This window comes from Haemorhous mexicanus, chromosome 5 (assembly GCF_027477595.1).
Source record: "Haemorhous mexicanus isolate bHaeMex1 chromosome 5, bHaeMex1.pri, whole genome shotgun sequence".
NCBI lineage: Eukaryota > Metazoa > Chordata > Aves > Passeriformes > Fringillidae > Haemorhous > Haemorhous mexicanus.
In genome coordinates, this window is record NC_082345.1 from 11,460,587 (window position 1) to 11,482,132 (window position 21,546).

At 36.3% G+C, this 21,546-nt stretch overlaps 1 protein-coding gene across 4 annotated transcripts in view; it reads right to left on the reverse strand.

Moving 5' to 3' along the window:
* Positions 1–21,546, reverse strand: part of IPO8 (importin 8) — a 44,146-nt gene that overhangs the window by 8,427 nt on the left and 14,173 nt on the right. For all 4 annotated transcript variants that reach the window (XM_059845883.1, XM_059845881.1, XM_059845882.1 and 1 more), the window contains exons 6-21: positions 20,981–21,070; positions 20,491–20,585; positions 19,837–19,921; positions 17,785–17,919; positions 16,840–16,939; positions 15,117–15,193; positions 13,697–13,813; positions 11,376–11,465; positions 10,559–10,724; positions 9,841–10,001; positions 9,270–9,395; positions 8,552–8,618; positions 7,781–7,906; positions 7,224–7,321; positions 6,104–6,199; positions 4,528–4,748 (exon numbers count right to left, since the gene is read on the reverse strand). In XM_059845883.1, the coding sequence (XP_059701866.1) occupies positions 4,528–4,748; positions 6,104–6,199; positions 7,224–7,321; positions 7,781–7,906; positions 8,552–8,618; positions 9,270–9,395; positions 9,841–10,001; positions 10,559–10,724; positions 11,376–11,465; positions 13,697–13,813; positions 15,117–15,193; positions 16,840–16,939; positions 17,785–17,919; positions 19,837–19,921; positions 20,491–20,585; positions 20,981–21,070 (1,850 nt within the window). The remainder of the gene's footprint in view (positions 1–4,527; positions 4,749–6,103; positions 6,200–7,223; positions 7,322–7,780; positions 7,907–8,551; positions 8,619–9,269; positions 9,396–9,840; positions 10,002–10,558; positions 10,725–11,375; positions 11,466–13,696; positions 13,814–15,116; positions 15,194–16,839; positions 16,940–17,784; positions 17,920–19,836; positions 19,922–20,490; positions 20,586–20,980; positions 21,071–21,546) is intronic.

The following is a 21,546-nucleotide window of genomic DNA, read 5'->3' on the forward strand; positions in this document are numbered from 1 at the left end:
ACTGTCATCCAAGTGTGACCAAAACTCTGTAATCTATGCACAAGATTTCTATCCTGCATCTTGACACTGGAAAGCCATGAAATTTCTTCAAGACCCAAATGTACAAAGAAGCAATTTCAGCCACATGCACTAGAGTAAACTAACAACTCTTAGCACTACTTTTTATCATACATTTGAAAAAGCTAGCATTGCACAACACAAATTGCAAAATGCAACAGTAAAATGTAAAAAAAAAAACTTAGTAATTAATGGCTTAGCTTCATATGAAATAATCATTTTGGGACAGCAAATCGAAGTACAAGAATGAAGCCCTGCTGTTTGAAAGGGAGTCATCACTGGGAAGCAGCCCAAATGACCAAAACCCACAGCATATTTGTCATGCTCCACTTTAAAGCTGCTAAAGAGAGAAGTTGCAAGAATGAACACATGTCTTCAGAATATGCATGTTATTAGAAGGCCCTGGAGGACAGCAGAAATTCAGGCATTGAGCCATCTTTAGTGAACCTGAGCCAGAAGTAGACTTTTCTTTCACCTGCCAGCAAAGAGAAACAGCAGGAAAAGCATCTGCCTTGCCTCAAGTTCAGTATTCTACTATACCCCAGCTGTATTAAGGACCGAACAAGCAAAATGGAGTTTTATATATTTTCATAATAGCAAAGAATGGCTTCAGGACCATTCAGTTGCTATCAAAAGGCTCATTATTTCAGCACCCTTCCATCTGCTCAAGGGAGCCTGGATATGATTCTCCTTAGTAATTTGTGCTTTGAGATCTGTACTTATTCGCTCAGAAGCACACAATAGCCCTCCCAAACAATCAGGGACTCTGCTTATTCCTCAATGGTTTATCAAGCCTGGAGTGTTAAACACACAACACACAGCACTGCAATGCACGACTCCAAGCCACGTCTATTTTAAACAAGCTGTGTGTGGTCCTCATAATCTGCAGGACCTCTTCTTGCTAACATATATTCCTCAAATACAGCACAAAGGATTTTAAAATCTTTTGTATTTTAAACCAAGCTGAAAGTATTTCAGAGAAAAATCGCTAAGCCTTTCCTTTTACTGTGAAAATCAAGTTTCTTTCTATTACATCAACCCAGTTCCTGGACAAACGGCAAAAAATTAGCCATTTCCTTCTAGCTGCAAAGTTGGAACCAACATAAGACTGGGATTTTTATATACAACTCTGAGAAACCAAGGATTTTTAACTACTCAAACTCCTATCAAATATATAACCCAATTCAGCTTCACAAAACCCAAAAGCACTTACTGAGGGTTTTTTTGAAGCAAGTGAGATTTTCCTCTCACCCTAGTTACCATAGAAGAATTTTTAGTATGAGAATAAGCATAAGTCATGCAGATGTTTGACCCAAACCTCAGCTGTCAGTAAAAAGGTACAGAGTGGTAACGAGCAAATGCTTCTGCAAAAGGCTTTCCAGTGTGAAGTTATTGCAGAAAGCATTTAGAAATACATACAATATCCTGTGCCATATAGGCACTATCACTACACAACCATAGAGATGTGACTTCCACTATGACATACTGAATTTATGCACAGTCTTACGAGGAATTCTGAGTTCTCCTTGTCTGGCTAATTTTTAATATGCCAACTTTTTAAACAGTTTTTCAATAGTTTCCATTGTTTTAATAACATGGAAGAACAGCTACTTATCTTACCATAACTGCTTTTCCCCTGCCTTTTTTCCATGGATTCCATCTCATGTGTTCACACATGCTGCTCCAGAAATACTGCATTCTTTTGGCAAACACCAATGGCTCAAGCCTGAGCATGTGCAGCCATGCACAACCCTACTGCTGGCAGAGCACAATCTATGGGGACTAAGACCTCACAGGAACAGAAGAAAGACATAGAATCACAGAATGGTTTGGGTTGGAAGGGACCCTCAAGGTCATCTAGTTACAACTCATCTGTCATGGGCAGGGACACCTTCCACTAGATCAGGTTGCTCAAAACCCCATCCAGCCTGACCTTGAACACTTCCAAGGATGGAGTGTCTATGCAAAAGAGTGTGAGATTTATGTGGACAAGGCATCTTGAACAGCCACTGACATCCCCACGTTCCAGATTTCCTGCATGGCTGACAAAGAAATAACAGCAAGATTCAGCTGGTCCTCCACATCTGGAGGTAGATCTACTTTGATCTTGTTCAGTTTCTCTAGGATCTGTGAGTTTACCAAATGATTTGAATCTGGACCTAAAACTGCCTCTTAATGGAAAGTAAGTTAAGTGCAAACCAAAGCAACAAAAGGCAGCTGATGACAAAAGGGGATGTACAAATAAAGGTGCCCACTGCTCTCTGATGAAGACGTGAACTTTTTAGGAGGGGACCCAAGAAAGGGTTTCAAGAACACCAAATTTTTTTTTGAACTTCTGTCTTTTCCTGTTCAGTTAGGCCTCTGAATCTGAGTCTCCTTTAATACTCCTAAGAAAACAAATGGTCTGCTAGAAGCAGTGCTCTCCTGAGGGAAAGGGAGGAAGTCCCTTACAGCACATCACAGTGCCTCACCAGCAGTACTACAGCAAAAGTCCTACCCTTCACCTGGAAGCCACAAAGTGAGGAGACAGCACAGAAGGAAGAGTGACTTTTAGTTTTAAGCAATATTACAGATAATTATTTCTCTGCTGGTAGCAGCAGCAGATCAAAGAGAGATTTCTAACCCTCTGCCATTCAAGTGCAGTCTGGGTAGAATGACGGGCATGACAACCACGTGTTTAACTTTTCATTTTCACAGGCTTTGTTAACCTCTGTCTCAGCTCCAAATACAAGTTTATTTGAACAGCAGTTTCAGTAGCTGATGCTATTTGATGAGCAACACAGAAGAACTGAAAATTTAGCTGTAGCTCACAGTACTATTTGAGCTTGGAGCCGAGTCAGACCCTAACATTTTTCCTCTCTGAATCTGACTAGCTTCTCACTGAATGCTCCAGGATGAACTGTTTCAGACTATAAATCTCTTTCAGTTTACCATCTGTAAGGAATATCTTCTTTCCTGCAGTCTCTGTATTTGCTCAGCATGTGATATGTAGTAGAAAAAAATGAAAGCATAAAGAGATGAAGCTCAAGAACTTTGCCTCAGCCATAAAAGAAAACCGGTACACGGAAATCCTAAAATGTCTTGCCCTTTTCTAAAGCTGATAGATATAAAAATAAATTATCAATTAACAATAATATTACCACAAGGTGTGGAAGAAGCAACTGAAGGAAGACATCCATCTAAGCCTATCCGTGCACCTGCAGGCAGATGTCAGCCTCCAGTAACAAAACTCAAACAGGAAGGTGAGATATAGCTGTTAACTACATCTGTCTGCTTTGCCCTTAAGTGGATTTGAATCTCCCAGTTAAGACACCACATCTCAGCTGAGAGGCAAGCACTGGCCTTCACCTCTGCTCAGCATCAAGTGCAAGCTTTGCTAGGTGATGACAGGCTTTGCTCCCCTTCATTAACTTTACAAATGCTCAGCTCCTGCCTGAGTGCACAGCGGTGCAGCACACACACATTCAAGGGAGGTCACAATGACGTTTAAGTTCAGCAGTATGCTAAGAAGTCAATGGCACAATGATAAATATGCAAGTTGATTGTGAAATTCATTTAAAATCAGAACTGGGGTTCACAGCAAAGAGTAATTTTTTTTGTAATTAAATGGAGCAGTTAAAAATAACTTACAAAATACAGAACAGAAAGTATGTACACAGTGTTTCAGATAAAAAGTTAACATGTTGTTTCTTATAAATGGTAAATATAGTTACTGGCTTTTGCATCTATGTATTAGCTTTTGCAAGCTTATTACTGATCACAAAGATTCTGATATAATACAATTGGTAATTCCATTTAACTGCTTTTTGGTATAATATAACCAGTCAGTTTATGTATATGCCATATAGCTTATATAAATAATAATGTGATAAATATGTATTATATCTTACGCCTTAGTATAATATTAAAATGAAAACTAAAATTTAATGTATTAAAAGGCTTTTATTTGTGTAACTAGCCCAGATAATGGTGTGAAATAGCTAGGTTGTTTCTCATATTTGTGGACCATCTTATCTGAATGATAACAGTGACAAGAACCAGGAAACCAAGAGAAAAAAAAATTACTACTGACTCTCCAATTATCAAGAAGTGTCAAAACAAGAGAATAGAGCTTTAAGAAGAAATAAAATATATTGATTTAATCTACAAGATGGCATGCAGACAAGTCAAAGGTTAAAACCAAGCAAAAGAGTTCCTAGAACATGTAAACTCACAGGAATGTTTGAATATGTATAAACTCTTATGAATATGCATGTACCCCCTGTAACATAACAGTATATAGAGAACATTGTTTTAAGCTAACTGTGTGCTTTTGGCAGACTGCCAAGCACCCCAGTGCTGGATATTGTCCCTTTTATCCCTTATTAAACTTTTAAGTTTTCAAGAGTGATAGTAGTTTCTCATATCGCTGAAAACCAGCTGGTCAATATTAAACATTGTGGAAAAAAAACAAAAACTCTCAATACTTGCCCAAAAAAACAGTCTGTGTCATTCATCCACTGGTTTATGAACTGTGCAGTGATGGGCTCAGGATTGTGTGGAAATCTGATGTTCTCCAAGGTGTGCAAAAGTAGGTCAGGATTGTAGTAGAGGGCAGCTATGGCAACTTGAAGACACATGGTACGGAGCTCACTTGTTTTAACTCCTCGAGTCAAGCGCTCCAGAACAGCCTCCACAAAGAGGGGAATACACTGGGCACAAAAGAAAACAAAAAGAAAAGAAAAGGAAAAAAAAAAAAAAGCAAACAGTCGTTAGACATGTTGCCAGATTATACAAAATTTTGTAATACTTTTACCAGAATTATGTCCTGAGTTATCTGAAGTTCAGGTATAGAAGAAAGGAACACATTGCTTTCACTTTCTAGCCTCTGATCACACGCTTATAAATCTTCCCCAAAACAGCTCTTCTCTGAGCTAAAAATTGCAGTGTTATTCTGAGCACAGGGGAGAATATTTGGGGCCATTTGGTGGAGTTTGCTCTAGAATGTGGAAAAGATTTAGAAAAAAACTAAGACATTCTCATCTTTGAAGAAAGGTACTAAACTATTTCAAAACTAACAGGCATTAGAAATTAAACTACCTAAATTCATAACATAGTTAGAAGTTTTTCCTAATAAATGCAAAGTGATGTTAAATTTTTTATAGAAGTTTAAAACCAGTTTATTCAGATAAAAGCAAACATGCACAAATTTCTAAACAATGAAATAAGCATCATCTAAACACATATATGTTTCAATGGGCAAATTTATACTTTACAAAAATTTGGTAAGCATTATGAATTTTTTCATTTATGAGTTTCAGTTCAGTGTGCAACCATTTTAATTCACAAGTTGTACAGCTCAATTAAGCCTTCCACCACATATTTATTTCAATGCAAGTACATTGAACTCACTTTAAACTCTTCCAGATTTCCTTTAAAAAACCAAACCTTTCAGAGAATGTTTTTATCTTCAATTACTTCAGATTTACATCAGTGAAGTTATATCACTTTCAGTGAAATTAACTGAAAACTTATCACTGAAATCCATGGATTGTACTGTGGCAACATCAAAGACGATACTTCAAGGTAATTTAGGCTCATTACGTGAGTCCAGAATTTGGCCCTTAATAGGAAAAAGACTACTTTCTAAAAAGGTGTTCTAAGAAACTCTGGAAAAATTTCAAATGCACTTGTAATTTAAAACATCAAAAAGTTCCCATAGCTTGGAGAAACAACAGCAGCTGGATATGTACAGTTAACCTCTCAGCCACGGTAGTTTTAACTATGTGTTTTGCATCAAAAGAGAAATTCTATTAAGAGAAAGCAAAAAACAACAATCTTGCACAACATACTTATCCTTATAATTCAGCCCATATCCATTTTGTGGTCATGCTCTCTAACACCTTGTCTCAACACCAAAAAAACCCCACCTTAGAGTTAATTTACTTCTTTCTGTCTTTCTCCCCACTGTACATTTCCCTCAAATTCTCTAATTGCAGCTGTTTCTCTCAGGAGTTATGGATCATTAGAAAGCAATAAAAGAGAAAACCTGTTCAATATGAATCACCTGGTCAATACCCCGTCCTTTGCACTGCAGAACAATCACTTCTAGGAGTTTGGCTGCATGGCACTCTGCATCTTCTCCTGCATCTCCTGTCAGTACCTAACAGTCAGAGTAACAATTTAATTTATCAGTAATCACTGACAACACTGAAAGCAAGTGCTCCTGTACCTGCATACATCCAAAAATCTCTACACAGCATATACATATGAATTCATGTTAAATTTTGTGAGGAATTAAGACACATAATTCATCTCTACAGGACATAAACAAGGATAAGTGGCTAAAGCTGAACTTTAACAACTAGAAGAAATTACTGTAGTTCTTAAAGAATATTATATTATTTATATGTCCTCAGTTTCCCTTTTTTAGAAAGAAATGTCACTATAAGAATCATTGATGTTTTCCACATGGTGTTTCCATTTTTTCACTTCAATTCTAATAGTCACTAGCAGATTAACAGCGTGGCAAAGTGAAGTGCTATGTCTAGGCTAGTTTCTGATTAAGAACAAGATGAATGCAATCATTCTGTGTGTAGGCACATACAAATGAAACTGAGTGCTTCATCTCAATACATTTCAACCCCATGGTCACTATCAGTCAAACCTGACAAAAGAAGCAAAATTTTCACAGTCAAATAAATATTCCAAGTTTCTTAAAAATAAGCAGGTAGCTAGATGCCTAACACTCTCTAATGCCCCAAATCAGAGGAGGACTGCAGCATGATCTCATACATGAGAGACTCAGCATGAAAGAGAAACAAGATAAATGTAGGAAGAACTTCAAATGAGTTTGCACCTTAGCTGACAACCAGAGAGTCCAACTGCAAGATACACAACCCAAGGAAATCAGGCTTCATTAATTCCCTACCTACCAAAATAGCTCTCCATGGAAGACAGTCAAGATTAACAGCAACTTTCTCCCACACAGCTTTTTGCATGTAATTTTCTTAAAGCATGTCACTTAAAAAGTGTGAAGGTGCTGCGTGTGCTCAGAACTGAGTCAAGACCAAAATTCACTTAGTTCTGAAATGCTTGGCCACCACATGGCATGTTCAGGTCACTCACCTCCTCTAACTGTTATGTACCAGTGATAAGAACAACAGAATCAGAATCAGAAGCCTTACCTTTTTACACATAGAGTAAATGATTTCTAAATGCTTTGGGTTAGACAGTAAAGTATCGGTGTCAATAGTCACATAATTATGCAAGAGAGGCATCATATCTGCAGAACAGGGAGAGCAAAAGAGAAAAAAGTTACAAAAAGTGCTACCAGAGAGGTAGTCCTAAAGGGGAATTCATTAGCTGATGTTCTTCAATAGGGTTGGAAATTCAAACTCTGTGAAAGTCTTTTCTGGAAGAATTCTTCATAAAATGCACTATGCATGGTGCATTCTTGGAACTAGAGTAGGACCACATTCTAATTAATCAATTTGCAGTTTCACATTAACTTTGAATATTCAACTTTCTTTGGGTTCAGGACCCCTACAACAACTGATCACACTGACAGATTTGCTTCCCCTACTGAAATATCTCCTGTTACACGCCCACACTAAGCAGACGGGCAGGGCATGACTCAAATACATGATCATTTTAAACCATGACACTAAATGGAAGAGACCCTGATCTGCTAGAGATGAATTCTCAGGCAGTAAAAATATCAGTAGAACAGAAGTGACTTTACCTGCAAAGTATTCAAAGCAATCCTGCTGGAAAACCTCGTACAGAACACCTAAAAGCTGCCACATCTGAGGTGAAATCATCTGGCATGTTAAGCTGAAGGCCAAGGACAGAATTTCTTCATAAAACTCTGCAAAAGACAATTTGAAGCAGGGCGCTTTACAAAATGAATTTAACTTGCAAATACCTTGAAATCTGAAAGCAAGTCCTGAGTCATGTAACAACTAGAAGACAGAAATTAGAAACTAAATCAGGCAGAGAAAAATAAAACAATTTGTAAAAGATTCTTTCAGACAGGCCTTATGTTAGCTATAGTTACAATGATATGCATAGTTTTCCACTATAAATACACACCAAAAAAATACATCAGCAGCACATTAAGGACAATGCTTCTAATTGATTTACTGAAAAATATTTTTTTTCCTCAGTCTTTGTTTTTTCTGAAAGGCTTTATCACAAAAGTGTAACTTTTAGTGCAGCATACTGATGAAGTAGTAATTTAATTGCAGACCATGTCCATAAGAGACTAATGTAATTTAGACATTGTCCTTTAACACAATTAGCCAGAATTATAATCAGAACAGCATCTTCAGCTTTTGACCTCCAAAACACAATAGCTAATCTGACTAATGTACAAGAGTACATCAGGAGAAATAAATTACAATGGCAAATTAATGACTTATTCTTTAAAGCAACACACACAAAAAAGATTAAATTCTGTTCTGGAAGATAAAAATAATTAATTTACATAATTTTACATATCTCTGAAACATACCTATAACATGTTTCTGCAAAACAAGGCCAATGATCTGTAAACAAATGCTCTCGAGCTGTTGAGTGATCTGAAATAAAAATATAAAGCAGTTTATTAAAAAAATTAGAAATACAGCAATCAAATAAATGTATTTCACTAATTCAGTTTGAGAAGTTCTTCAAAGCAAAAAGGCTTTTACCATTTTTTAAATGCTGCATTAACAATCATAATATTATGAAATAAGGTCTCCCTGATGCCTAAAGAACCTCTTTACCCTGAATATGTGATTTGTGGCCATGCATTGCACCACAACTGGGAGACCAATTCCTAGGAATTCTATCCAACATATTGCTGGGTAAACTAAAGATATGGGTCATCACTGTAACAAACTAGGCTTATGTAAAATATTTCTTTTTAAATTCTACTTTAACACTCTGTAATACAACTAGCCACTGTGAAGAAAATTAACTCTACCCCAACCAAAACCAGCACATTCCAATGAAGTGTTTACCAAGTAAGGGCTAAGAATTTTACCCTTGGGACATAAATTCCCTTGAAGTTGAAAGCTAAACAATTAATAAATCACAAAAGTAAACTTGGCTTTAGATTCAAATCTGTCAGAGATGGCTTGGTACCATCCCACTGCAGAGTAAATGCATGTTCATGTCAAGTGATGCAACATACACAGAAGTGCTTCTTGCCATGCATGAAAGCAGGAAAGTACCAAGGAAAATCTCACCTCCTTGTGATCTTCCACAACTGTCAGGATTGTGTCAATTGTGTGCAAGATACCCATGGCCATAACTGTTTTGTCCTCTACTTCCTCATATTCCTCACTCTGAAGTACTTTACCAAATATTTCAGCCTGTGAACAAAACCAACCAACTTGACATTCAAGAGCAAACCCATGTTTCTAATTTGTCATTCAAAACCAAGGCAGTTAATGCAGCAGCAGCAATGCCTTATCTCTAAGAGCTGTCAGTACTGAAAAATATGCTTCCTGCTTTTGAAAGGGGATCATAGCAAATTAAAATCTCCCTTTTTTTCAGAACTCTTACGTTAAGTAATTTGAAATGCTAAATAGTTAGACCTTGGCTCATTAAAACCAGTGACACAAATCAGTGTCTTTGAAAAATCTATAGGTTTTAAAGATGCTTCATATAGAAAAAAACCCACAAATACTGCAAATACTATGGATGGACTCTTATAAAGATTACTTTAAACAGTGTGTACTTCAAGCAGAGTTCATTAAATGTTCACCAAACTAGGACATGCTTCTGACTGGAGTGGTCATTTACTATTGCTCTCACCAGGTGCTGAGTCATGTCCACAGCAATAGTAGCGACTTCCTGGCTGTACTCATAGATCATCTTCTGGATTACATTCGTGAGATCATCGTTCTCTGTCTCTCTGACAATGTGCAGGAGTTCATGCATCACTGGCCTTACATAAGGCTTCACATATTCCTTGGCTAAAAGATGAATAGAAAGCAGGTGAAATCAGCTATCCATAAACACAAATACACAGCATCTCCAAACTGCCAGATAGCTGACTACTCTTGAACAAAATAAGTTTTCTAAATTTGAATTTACTAAAGAAATAAAAAAGCCAAAAACATTCCCAAGGCAATTTTACAGTCCATAACTAGTAGACAGAGTAAATAAATTGTGTAATATTGAAATGCCACCTACAGCTAAAATCCACTTTTGAGGGAACATTTGCTCTGATACATAAAGCAGTGCTCATTTTTAAACATACACACTGCTTAAGTTCACTAAAAAACCCCAAAGATAGGTGATACTTACTTTACTAAAACATGCTGATTCTAACTTCTTTTGCATCATAAAAACTTAAAGTCAGAATTTTGGGATGTAATGAGCAAGTCAAATCTGTCTAAACATGATAAAATATTTCAATATCTATGTCTTCAAATGACAAAAATGTTTAGATAAATCTGTACCAACCTCCTTGTCTTGACAAAAAAATCAATAGATCAGTGTATAGAGCTGATGAATCACTGTCACATACCTTGCTCTTGGTTGCTTATTAGGGTCTGAAGGGCTATGGCTGCTTCTACTTTGACAGGCATCTCCTTATCATCAATCAGGCTCTTCTTTGTCAGCTCTACTGCATTCCTCAAGTTTAGCTCATTGTGAAATTTCAAAGCACTGAATGAATGAAGTACCCAACAGGACTGCAAGGCAAAAAGAGAAGCAAGTTAGGGACTATGGCAATTTTAAGCATTTTTAACTGAGTCAAAAACAATGCTAACTATCTCCCTGTTTGCATGCATTGCTTTTTTTCCCCCTACTTAATTATGGTGTATTCTTTCATTAAATGTAGCACAGGTATTGCACTCAAGCAGTCCTTTATTATACTTTCCCAAATTCCAATAAATTCAGTGTGCACATAATTTGCATTCATTGCTTTGGTCCTTCTGGGGGAAACAAAATCAGAAAAAAAACCAATGAAAACTGTTTGTCCATGACTGATATTGGCACTTAGGGATCTTCTTCAAGCAACACTCAAATTGATGTTACCTACTTGTGGAAATCATGCCTACTCTTCACAGCCATCTCTGTTAATAAAAATGGCCACAATTGCTGCTCAAATTCTCAAGTTTGATTGAAGAGGTGAACATAATACAACACAGAGCCTACATCAATTCCTTTAACCAAAAAATCATCTTTTAAAAACAAAATTATGAAAAAAACCAGCACAAGAATGTTATTTCAAGTTTTACTACGTATTTACCTAATTTCTTTCAGTAACATTCAGAATGAAATCAAACTGCAAAGGAAGGAACTATGGCAAATACTGGAATTGATGTAACAGGTGAACTTACTCGAGCTCTGAGGTATCCCAGGTTAGACATGAACAAGGGAAACACGTGATTCTGTAACATCAGCTCCATTTGATCCTTGAAGACACTCTTCTGTTGGAGTAAGGAAAAATTAATTTAGGAGACCATTCATTTTACATATTTCTTTCTAGCTCATAATGCATTTCAAATATCAACCATGGGAAACACAATAATTTGTCTATATAATAAAGGTATCCTCCCACAAAGAGAAGTGGATCCCTTACCTTGAATAGAACCAACTCAAGTTCAAAACCAGTGAAAAGTGGAAGAACTGTACATATAATATTTTACTTGGCATTATTCATTACAACATGTAAACTGGAATTTTCATGTTATTTAATGCAATTAATACCAGCTGATTTTTCTTAAAAACTAACAAGGATGAATAACCTAGTAATTCCATTCTTCCTGCAAAGGAGTACATATATACTTGAAGATAAATATGGGCTTTGTGTGGAACAGATCTGAGTTTCAAAAGAACTACTGTTACTCTAAGTATCAAAACTTACTATCTTGGACACTACAGCAACAAATCCCATCTTTTTTCGTGTTTATTAAAGCATAAAGATAATTCCTTTGTGACAGAAATTTCCTCAGCTGGAGAAGGATACTGGATGAGAGTTATTCTTCATTATTCCAACCTTAGCAAATCCCAAGACACTCACAGGAAGCTAGAACCAGCATGGAGATTTGAGACTTTCCTTATACTCCGAGAATAATAGATAAGATACATGCTAGGGATGCTGTTACCATCCAAAGGAATGATTTAGTGGCTAAGACAGAAAAGGGTGAAAGGGGACGCTCAATACAACACGTGTCTTACATGATCACACTTTATTTCACCAATGCACACAGCATTTTTTCCACACTCATTCCCCAGCCTTCACAGAGCTGGATGAAGGACTGAGCAGAGAAAAAACAGAGAGAAAGGAAAATATTGCTCTTTTGTGCACACTGGCCAGAAGTTTGTAGGCATTGAACTGGAGCTGCTGTGGGGAGGCAGGTGCTCAGGCAGGCCCACTGTGTCTATAAGCTCCTTAGACTCAGGATCTCAGCTCAAAAGCCAGAAAGCACTTACAAATCCAGGATTTGATATGGAAACAGCTGATGGAATGTGTCAATTTGTCAAATTCCAAACACAAGAAATTCAAATTTTAAAGGGGTCTGTGGTGTTCGGGGTTATTACTCTTTTAAAAAGTACAATATAACCTCATGTTTCAGGACTGAAAATTTCAAATAGGAGCAGAATACTGGAATAAATCCCCTTTTTTCCCCACAGGACAGAGATAAATATGTTAATATGAAAGTCTCCTCACAATACAAACAATGTCGTCCTTGTTCACCGTTATACTCCTGCATGAGGAAGGGCATTTAGAATCCAAAATAATCTACAATAATTCTGCAAAAGTTACTGATGTTTCAGGATTTAAGATCAGAAAGTAGATTGGTAAAAAAACAGATGGTCAATGTTGGTAAGATGTTGCTCGTAATATGAAGACACATCCTGCACAGTGAGACAATTCAGATAAAATATAATAAATCACTTTTTAAAAGAAGCCTCCAGCACAAGATCACCATTCTCATGCTTAAAGTAATAATGCTTTGTCAATTCTGACATGGAGCAAAGGCATATTTTGGACTCCACCATCTACAAAAGCACCAGGCAAACTGTAATCAATTTCAATTAGAGAGCAACAGTGTGCATTAAATTTGCATTCAGATTCCAGAAATACACCCAAAATTCTGAAGATGCTTTCTATAAAAAATGGAGGAAGGCACCATTCGCTTTTCAGCCTTTTTCAAAACTGGCAGATGAAACGAGACTTAAAGTCACTTATTGAAGAGTGAAAAAGTTGGAAAGCTAGACAGAACATCCCTGTAACATGTTAAGTAAGCCTTTTCCAGGAACCAGAAGAAGCCCATAACAGTGCAGGCTGTTGGGAAATTTCATAAAGAATCATAGGCCATGTCGCTGATGGAATGCATGTTTGCTTTCTTAACATTTCCATTTTCCTAGTAAAGCAGGAGGGGACCAAGGGACTGTTGTGTAACAAACAAAAAGAGCTTTGGAAAAATGTGAGATGGAAAAACCTGTGTATAAAATTGTGAAATAAAAACCAGGAAAGAATGTTAATATTTTTAAATAAACAGTCTCTCATATTCTGATTGCAATCAAAGTGCAATCTCTCTACAGATTTTTATAAATATGACTAAGGGCTAGTCATATTTTATAAAGTAAGACTATTTCAAATCACAGCTGAGAGTAGGAATTGCAAACTTCTTTCATTTCTTTACCCACTTACCTTCAGTAAAATATCTGCTAGAGATCCTATAACATGCAAAGCTCCATCTTTTTTCCTTGGATCAATGTTTGGCTCTGTCAGAATCTGGTAGCAATATGCCATCATTTTTGGTAATACCTGTGCAGCACAGCAAACACACAATCCCCTTCAGTCAAGTTATTTTAACAGCATTGTTTAAAAAATTCCTATGACATTTTCAAGAAGAAATTTTGTCTTGGCCAGAGCAATGTGAGGTATTAAAGCTAGCATCTTTCAATAGTTAAAGTGTAAAACTTTGGAATTTTGAACTTTTCAGCAAAACTGGTCAAAATTAGATTAATCTCCACGAAATTTCTTATTACTAATAGCAAGTAAGGTATTTTTGTCACTGTCTTGAAGCAAATAAAAAAAGTGATGAAAAGGCAAAAGGCTCAAACAGCACCTCGCCCACTCTTTCTCTTCTTTTCTGGCTTGTCTCACACATAAATATAAATGCATATGTGTGTGCATATATCTATGAAAATATATACATATATTTTCAAGGAGAGCTTGGACTAAAATCTCATAAACTTAATTTGATCTACTGATTTTGAGAGTAGTTTCTAAAGTTGACTAGACTTCGAAAAGTTTCTTGGCAAAACCAATTGAATGTGATTTCCACACCCATTATGTCCTTTCCAACATGCCACTGGGATGGTCTAAATACAAATTATGAAAATGAGAAGGAAGATCAGTGGACAAGAGCTGTTTTGACAACAAAAAAGGAGAAAGGTCATATTCCACCTATTCCACCTAATGTAAAGACTGTGTTCTCCTCTGAAAATCCATCTGGAAATTGAGCTCCATCTGGAAATGATTACTGGATGTTAAAATGGAATCTAGAAAAACATTTGCCATTTTGGCCAACTGCACTTTCTAGGGGGCCTGCCTGGATATTTTTGTACAGGTCACTGGAAATAGAGAAAGATCAACAGAAAAGTTATGTCCTCATTTAAAGAGTAACTATATGGAATGGGTTTTGTCCTTGCTAACTTCATTGTTGTTAAGAAGGATTTTAAATACCATCAGTGAAAATTAATAAGGATCAGATCCACTTTCCCTCCTGCTACAATTTGTGATGCTGAGAACAGCTGTGACAGAGGATGTTTGTAAACCTGGGAAAATCTATTCCAATATATCTATTCCAACCCATTTTGTATTTGGCAGATGCATTTTAAACCTGCAAGAAGAATCCACTTAGTATTTATACACACCATATTTTAACTGTCCCCAAATTGACAGCATTCAGCCAGGAAACATTTAACTGTAGCAGCAAGTTAACATTTAACATGTAGCAGCAAGTATATTTTTCAAGACTAGCTTCCTGCAGCATCTTCAAATATACGGGGAAAATAACTTTATTAAGGAAAATTCAAATAATTGAAAGCCACAGGTTTCATACCTCTTTTCTCTTCTTTGCAGCAGTGTAAAGGAGATTCTGTGCTGCTGTTGTTGTGGATGCATAGTCCTCAAATACATCTAAGAAATGGGGAGAAAAGAGCACAAAAACATTTCTTTTCTGAATAATAAATTTTTTATAAACCATCTTGTTTTTGGGATATCATAAAACCTGGATGAATATATAACCTCAAAATTATTGACATGATTGTCTTCACTTCCTGGTTAAAGAGTCAGACCCAAGCTTATGTCACACACCTTACTTCTGGTCTTCCAAATCCACTGCCACTCTTCCTTCCCTTAATGAAGAATACTCTATTTATTCATTAGCTCTTTTGAGACCATATACAAGGGATGAAAAATCCTGTCTCTTTTTTTAATTAAAACTCCTATAGGAAGAACAACAATACACTCCAGTACCATCTGTATACCACATGTACACATTTTCGACTTGATTTTATTAAAACCTCATGGGAAACTTTTTGTACATAAAATCTACTTAGATCTGGAGTAGTTTTAAATCTGTTGAAAGGTCAAGTTTTTCAGTTTCATTCACTGCAACTAAGCCTCTGCTGTTCATATTTAAAGTATAATTTATATCTTGAAAAAAAAGATCTGTGCTGGAAACATGTTCTAATCCAAACATCCCCACACAAATTAAATCAAACTAAAAGATCTTAAAACACTGTCTTAAAATGTGACTCAAATTACACACCAACTTTTCCTGAAAACCTTTAGATAAAACATCATTAGGAAATACTACCAGACCACTGGAATTCTTGTTCCAAACAAAAAAGTGCCTCAAAGAAAATTCCATTTTGATACATGAGTGTAATGTACTTTGAGTGGTTTTTTACCTACCATGATACAATCTGAATCTGTATTTAACTGCCTCAGCTACACATAAAAATAAGATTCACTACTTACACAGAAAGAACTGAATTCACACTCCGAATATCAAGGATGTATTTATACCCTAGTGATCAACATTATATTGTAATTAATTTGTTGCATAACAACTCTCCAAGCTTTTAAATTATTCTATGAATATTTAACTTCTCTTTTCACATACACTAATCCCAAATCAACTAATTAAAATTTCCCAAATGCTGCATATATATCTCTGTGGTGCCTGGCTCGCAGGAGTTTTCCAGCTAAAATTGCTGTACTTTTAAAGTACCTTTCTCTTTTTCAATGACATGAATCTTTTAATAAATGTAATTATTCATAATATGGGTCTATGTGTTATTCCCAAGATTTTGCACCGTGTCTTTTGAAGGAATATATATATCTAATTATCTTACAATTGAGTAGTAATAAGTGGCAGAAGAACGCTGAAGGCACTGACAGTTTTCAACAGGGAAAGAGTAAGTCAGGCCTCTTCTGGTCAAAGTGAGAGGTGCAGGAACCTGCAGACAGCTGGCACATCTGCAAGCCAGGATTCTGAAACGGGCACTAACAAGGGAGCAAGCCAGTCTGTCTGGGCTTCTCTGAGCACAAGTGAAGTAGAAAAAAACTCTGAGAGAATCATTTAGATCAAAGCTACCAGCCACATAACCCAAACTCACCTGATCTGCCACCTGCTTCTAACTACAGATTGGTGAGATTTAAGAAAAAAGTTTTCTTCTTCCCATTGTTCAGGTGAAGAGAGACATAACAGTAGCCATGCTGATCACTGGAACTACAGGGTACAGTTATGATGAAAGCAAAAAATAAAGCCAAATTACCAAATTTCATGCGGATATATTCATATGGATCCTCTTGCCAGAGCTCCTCATCCTCATCTTTGTAGCACATTAGAGAGAATATCACCTCTTCTGTTATGGTCTAATTTTAGAAAAGCCAAATACAGATAAGTACACATAAAATCCAATTCCAGTACAGCTGCCCTCCACCATGCACTAATTTATTAGACTTATTTTTCTGGAGAGTTACATTCCTTTAAGCAGAACTCTTTTATTTTGTCTACCAAAAACAAATTCACAGTGTTACAGGTACTTTCCTTTTGAAACACTCCCAGACAGCAGCAGCAGTAGTTACACAATCTATCTTTATAATATTACATTACCATGCACAAAATACACTTTAGGACCTAGTCTGTACACAGCAGAATATTACATTCTGCAGAAGGATGTCACCAATGCAATGCTTAACATGAGATAGGATTTCAGAGTCCTTCCCCTTAAAAGTAATGGAATTAACTAACTACAAAGGGGATCTTATGATGTTAAAAAATAAAAGAGCAGGAAGATAACTTTTCATTTGTTCTTTAGTTCACTTATAAAACATGTCCTTAACAGAGGGTTTGGCTCCTCTTAGATGAATGTTCTCTTAGTGCACTATCTTTGCACTACGATCAAAACCGATGACAATTCTGAACACCAGTAACTAATAAAAGCCAGAACACTATGACTTTCTAGCAGACTGTAAAAATTCAGATAAAGAACTTATGGAACAGAATCTTTGCTTGAGTTAACATTATCTGCAATAAAAGGTAGTCATATATTGCAAAACACAACCGCATTTGTGTAGAAATGTTATTTTATTTTCCAGATCAATTGCTGAACGATTAGTGAAACCTTCTTTAAAAACACAAAACTTGGGGGGCCGGGGGATGGTTTTTAACCCCTCTGATGACATGCATTGTTTATGACTGGGTTTTAAGCACTGACCTGTATGTGTGGCTTCATTTGCTTCCATGTGATAGAATGAATCACTCCTTGGTTCAGATAATTCAATGTTTGCTGAAGAACACGTGGTGCAACATAGTCTTTTTGCCTGTACTGGTCTAAGATTCTTAAGAGAACCTAAAGAAGTGACAAATTGGTATTTTTAAATGAAGACTGAAAATTTTGCCTCATGCATAAACATGCAGTGCACTTCCTCAGTGAATATACATGAACAGATAAAGTAGTTTTACAGCAGATGTTCTAGCATTAGAAATCATTATAATGCCTTTGATCCAAAAATCATAAATAATTTAAATATCAAGGTTCTAATCCTGCAAACATTTATGCAGATGTCCACCTTTACTACTAGCCCTACCATGTGATCACTTGTGATTATAAACCAGATATACTTCAATAGTGAGAGGCTCACAGTTTACAGAGGCCTCAGCAAAATCTGGAATAGGTAAGGAAAAGGCACAGTGAGATTTTCAAACTGGTGGCTTCTATATCTGCTAAGTGATGTCTGCATTCATATTTAATGACAGGTCCCTAAAGAAGACAAATTACTTTGGAAGAACAGTGAAGAGAGCAGAAATACTAAACCAGGAAAGAAAAATAGGTTCACCTAAGCCTCTGAATCAGAAGAGCTGCAAACCCCTTAACTTCAATTTACCTATTGTAGCCATCAGATAGCATTACCTGGCATGCTATTACAAACTCTATCACACAAAAGATTCCTTGGTATAAAAGTCTTCTCTACTAAGAAAAAAACACAGTACAAAGCTACTAATCTGCACCAATGGCAGGTGAATTATTAGTAAGTGTAAAGAAGTGACATATACTTGAATAACAATAAAAGTCAAGGGCAATGCATAACAAAATTTTGAGTCATATGCTTTCAGCAGAACAATTCTGCTTTGTAATTCTTCAGAACATTATAATAAATTTTATTTTGAATATAGCTCCTTCATTAGGAATACTAAGTTTGATGTTAAGTGTTATATTAAATGCTCCAAGGACAAGAACTGTCTATATCTTATACAGACTCTAGCACAATGTCAGCACTTATCAACTGATTAATAAGTAACAAAGGCTTAGTCATGTAATATTCACAACAGAATTCTTACTAACTCTGCAAGGAATAATGATAAATCACTATTTAAGAGCCAGAAATTGAAGAAATGTGCAGATCATCCAGTACTTTTATCTTGAAAGCTAAACTGTCCCCTCTGCAACATAGCTTAATACCTTAACAGACAAACTTTAAGTATTCCAAATTATAACTGCCCGTGGGAGTCCATTTTTCTGCTCAGAAGTTATACACTGCAAGGCATTTAGAAAAGATATTCGGCTATTTCCCTTTTCATTTAATTTACAGCCTTACCACAACCATTCCCCTCCTTAGTTCTTCCTGATAGATAAACTATTCTGTTGTCAGACTGGATGAAGAAGAGTAATTTTGTTTAGCAACTTTATCAGAACTGAACTGTCTCCACACACCCTGTTAAACACAAATAATTAGCATTCGTAACAAAAAATAATTTCCTTGCAAACGGTGAATTTAGCTTGTATTTTCAAATAATACACTTTCCAGGAATAAAATAATGCTCATTGCTGTTGTCCAGACATCTTCTAATCTACTTGTATCTTCCTGAAATAAAACACTATCATTGGACTAGTGTGCCTAAGTTTGCAGCAAAAAGCACTTGAGAAAGACAGGCCTGAGAATACACCCTTCTGTGAAATAAGGCCTCTGCACCAGAGGTGTTCCTCTCAGTTGTATCTAGAGTGCTTATACCTGACAATAATACCACTTTATCAGCACTCACCTTTTCTGAGAGTTTTCCTGCAGTGTTTTTTGAGTTGCTGAAAAATTGTGTTATTATACCTCAACTGTATGGCACTGAGTTCTAAAGAACTTCTCAGTCACTACAAGGAAAACCTGCCAGACTCATCATTTTTGTTCAATAAATGAACCTCAACACAAGCGCTGTTAAAAAGTAATATATTTCTTCAGTCAAAATAATGCAATTGATAAAAAATAAGTGTGCTTACCTGTTGTATGCCCACAGCATAGGTTTTTAAAAAGAAGTCTGAGAATTCAAAGTATTCTTTAGTTACATTTCCAGGACTTCCATATCTTTAAAAGGAAAAGGACACAAATATTTACACTGTGAGAAGTCTATGGTGTCAGGAAAATACAGTACTTCCTAAACCATACAGGACCCTGAGTAGTCTTGCATCAACAGGGGAAAAATTTACCACATATACAGGTTCCTTCTAAGCCATCCTCTCCCATGTAACACCTCACTTCCCTTTTCTTAAATGATCCCAAGGTAAGGTATTATACTGAAGTAAACATGGCTTTTTGTCACAAGCTCTGTAACTTCTATGTTTATGGATTTCTTTTCAAATCTTCCCCTGCCTTTATGTTTGAGAATATAAACACTTGCAGCTGAGGGTATTAAAATACATATGTAGTTAGACAGATTTACTTTTCCTGTGGGACAAGTTTCTTGCCATCTTAAGGGAGTCAAATCATTTCATTAAGAGCTGAGACCAGCAGTTATGCCAGTACAAGGCAGAGGACAGCAGCAGAAAAACCTGTTCAGTGACCAGGAGCTGTTAAACTGATCAAACTGTCTTCTCTACTTGCATGCCAAGTAATGGTACAGACTTGTAACCCAAACTGAGTTTTTAATCAGTTACCGTTCAAAGAGACGAGCTACAATATGCAATGCCCACTTCTTGCATTTCCACCACACCAGCTCTGGTCTATCATCTTCATCAATTTGCAAAGTCTCCTACAAACAAATACATTTACTTTAAATTAGTTATGTCATCTCTTGAGAAGCAATTATGCTTTAAAAATTCCTTGCTAAGTAAACTAACATAAACACACGGCATGGACTAAAGCTTTGATTCTGTTAAGTTATATGAGACTCAGGAATTTTCAGTTATCTTAATTAGGCAGTATGATGTGTATGTGCAATACTTGCACAATGTTTGTACTTTAATTTCACAATTATACATATTTTAAAAATACAAATTCTCAGATACACTTGAACAATACATCACTCTGGCTCAAAAATCCAAGGATAAGAATCTTAAGAAAAGCACACTTAGAAAATCTTTAGACTGACTGTTCCTCAAATGCCAACACACAAGTTTCAGAGGTCTTTACAAAGCTAGAACTTACCAGTGGTACGTTTCTATCAATGATGGTCCGGAAGATCTCCATCCACTGAGTCATAGTCTGGTTATTCACCAACTGGAGGGGCAATGCATACTGTAATAAGGGAAAAAAAACAGGTATGAAATACTATTTTTCTCTGTAAAAGGCAGATCTTTGTGCAGCAGTTACATTCTAAGGAAGATGAGGTTTTAAGTAAAATTAAAACCAATTAGGGTACATATCAACACTACTCTAATTGCATCTCTCTTGGTACAATTTGAAAAGGAATTTTTGAGCAGACATAATTTGAGGAAAGTTCCTCGGTCTAAGAACTTGCCAACTGTCTTTGTTTTTCTTCTTCACAACAGCCCAGATACTTTTTAGAATTACAGAAGTATCAGTATTACAGGGCTCTGGCAAACTAATAGCATTTTAGCAAGCAAAATGTACTCACTACTGACAGAACCAGAGGACACAGTCTTAAGCTGCACCAAGGGAAATATAGGTTGGATATTAAGAAGAAGTTTTTTATGGAAAGAGTGATAAAGTACTGGAATAGCCTGCCCAGGGAGGGGGTGGAGTCACCATCC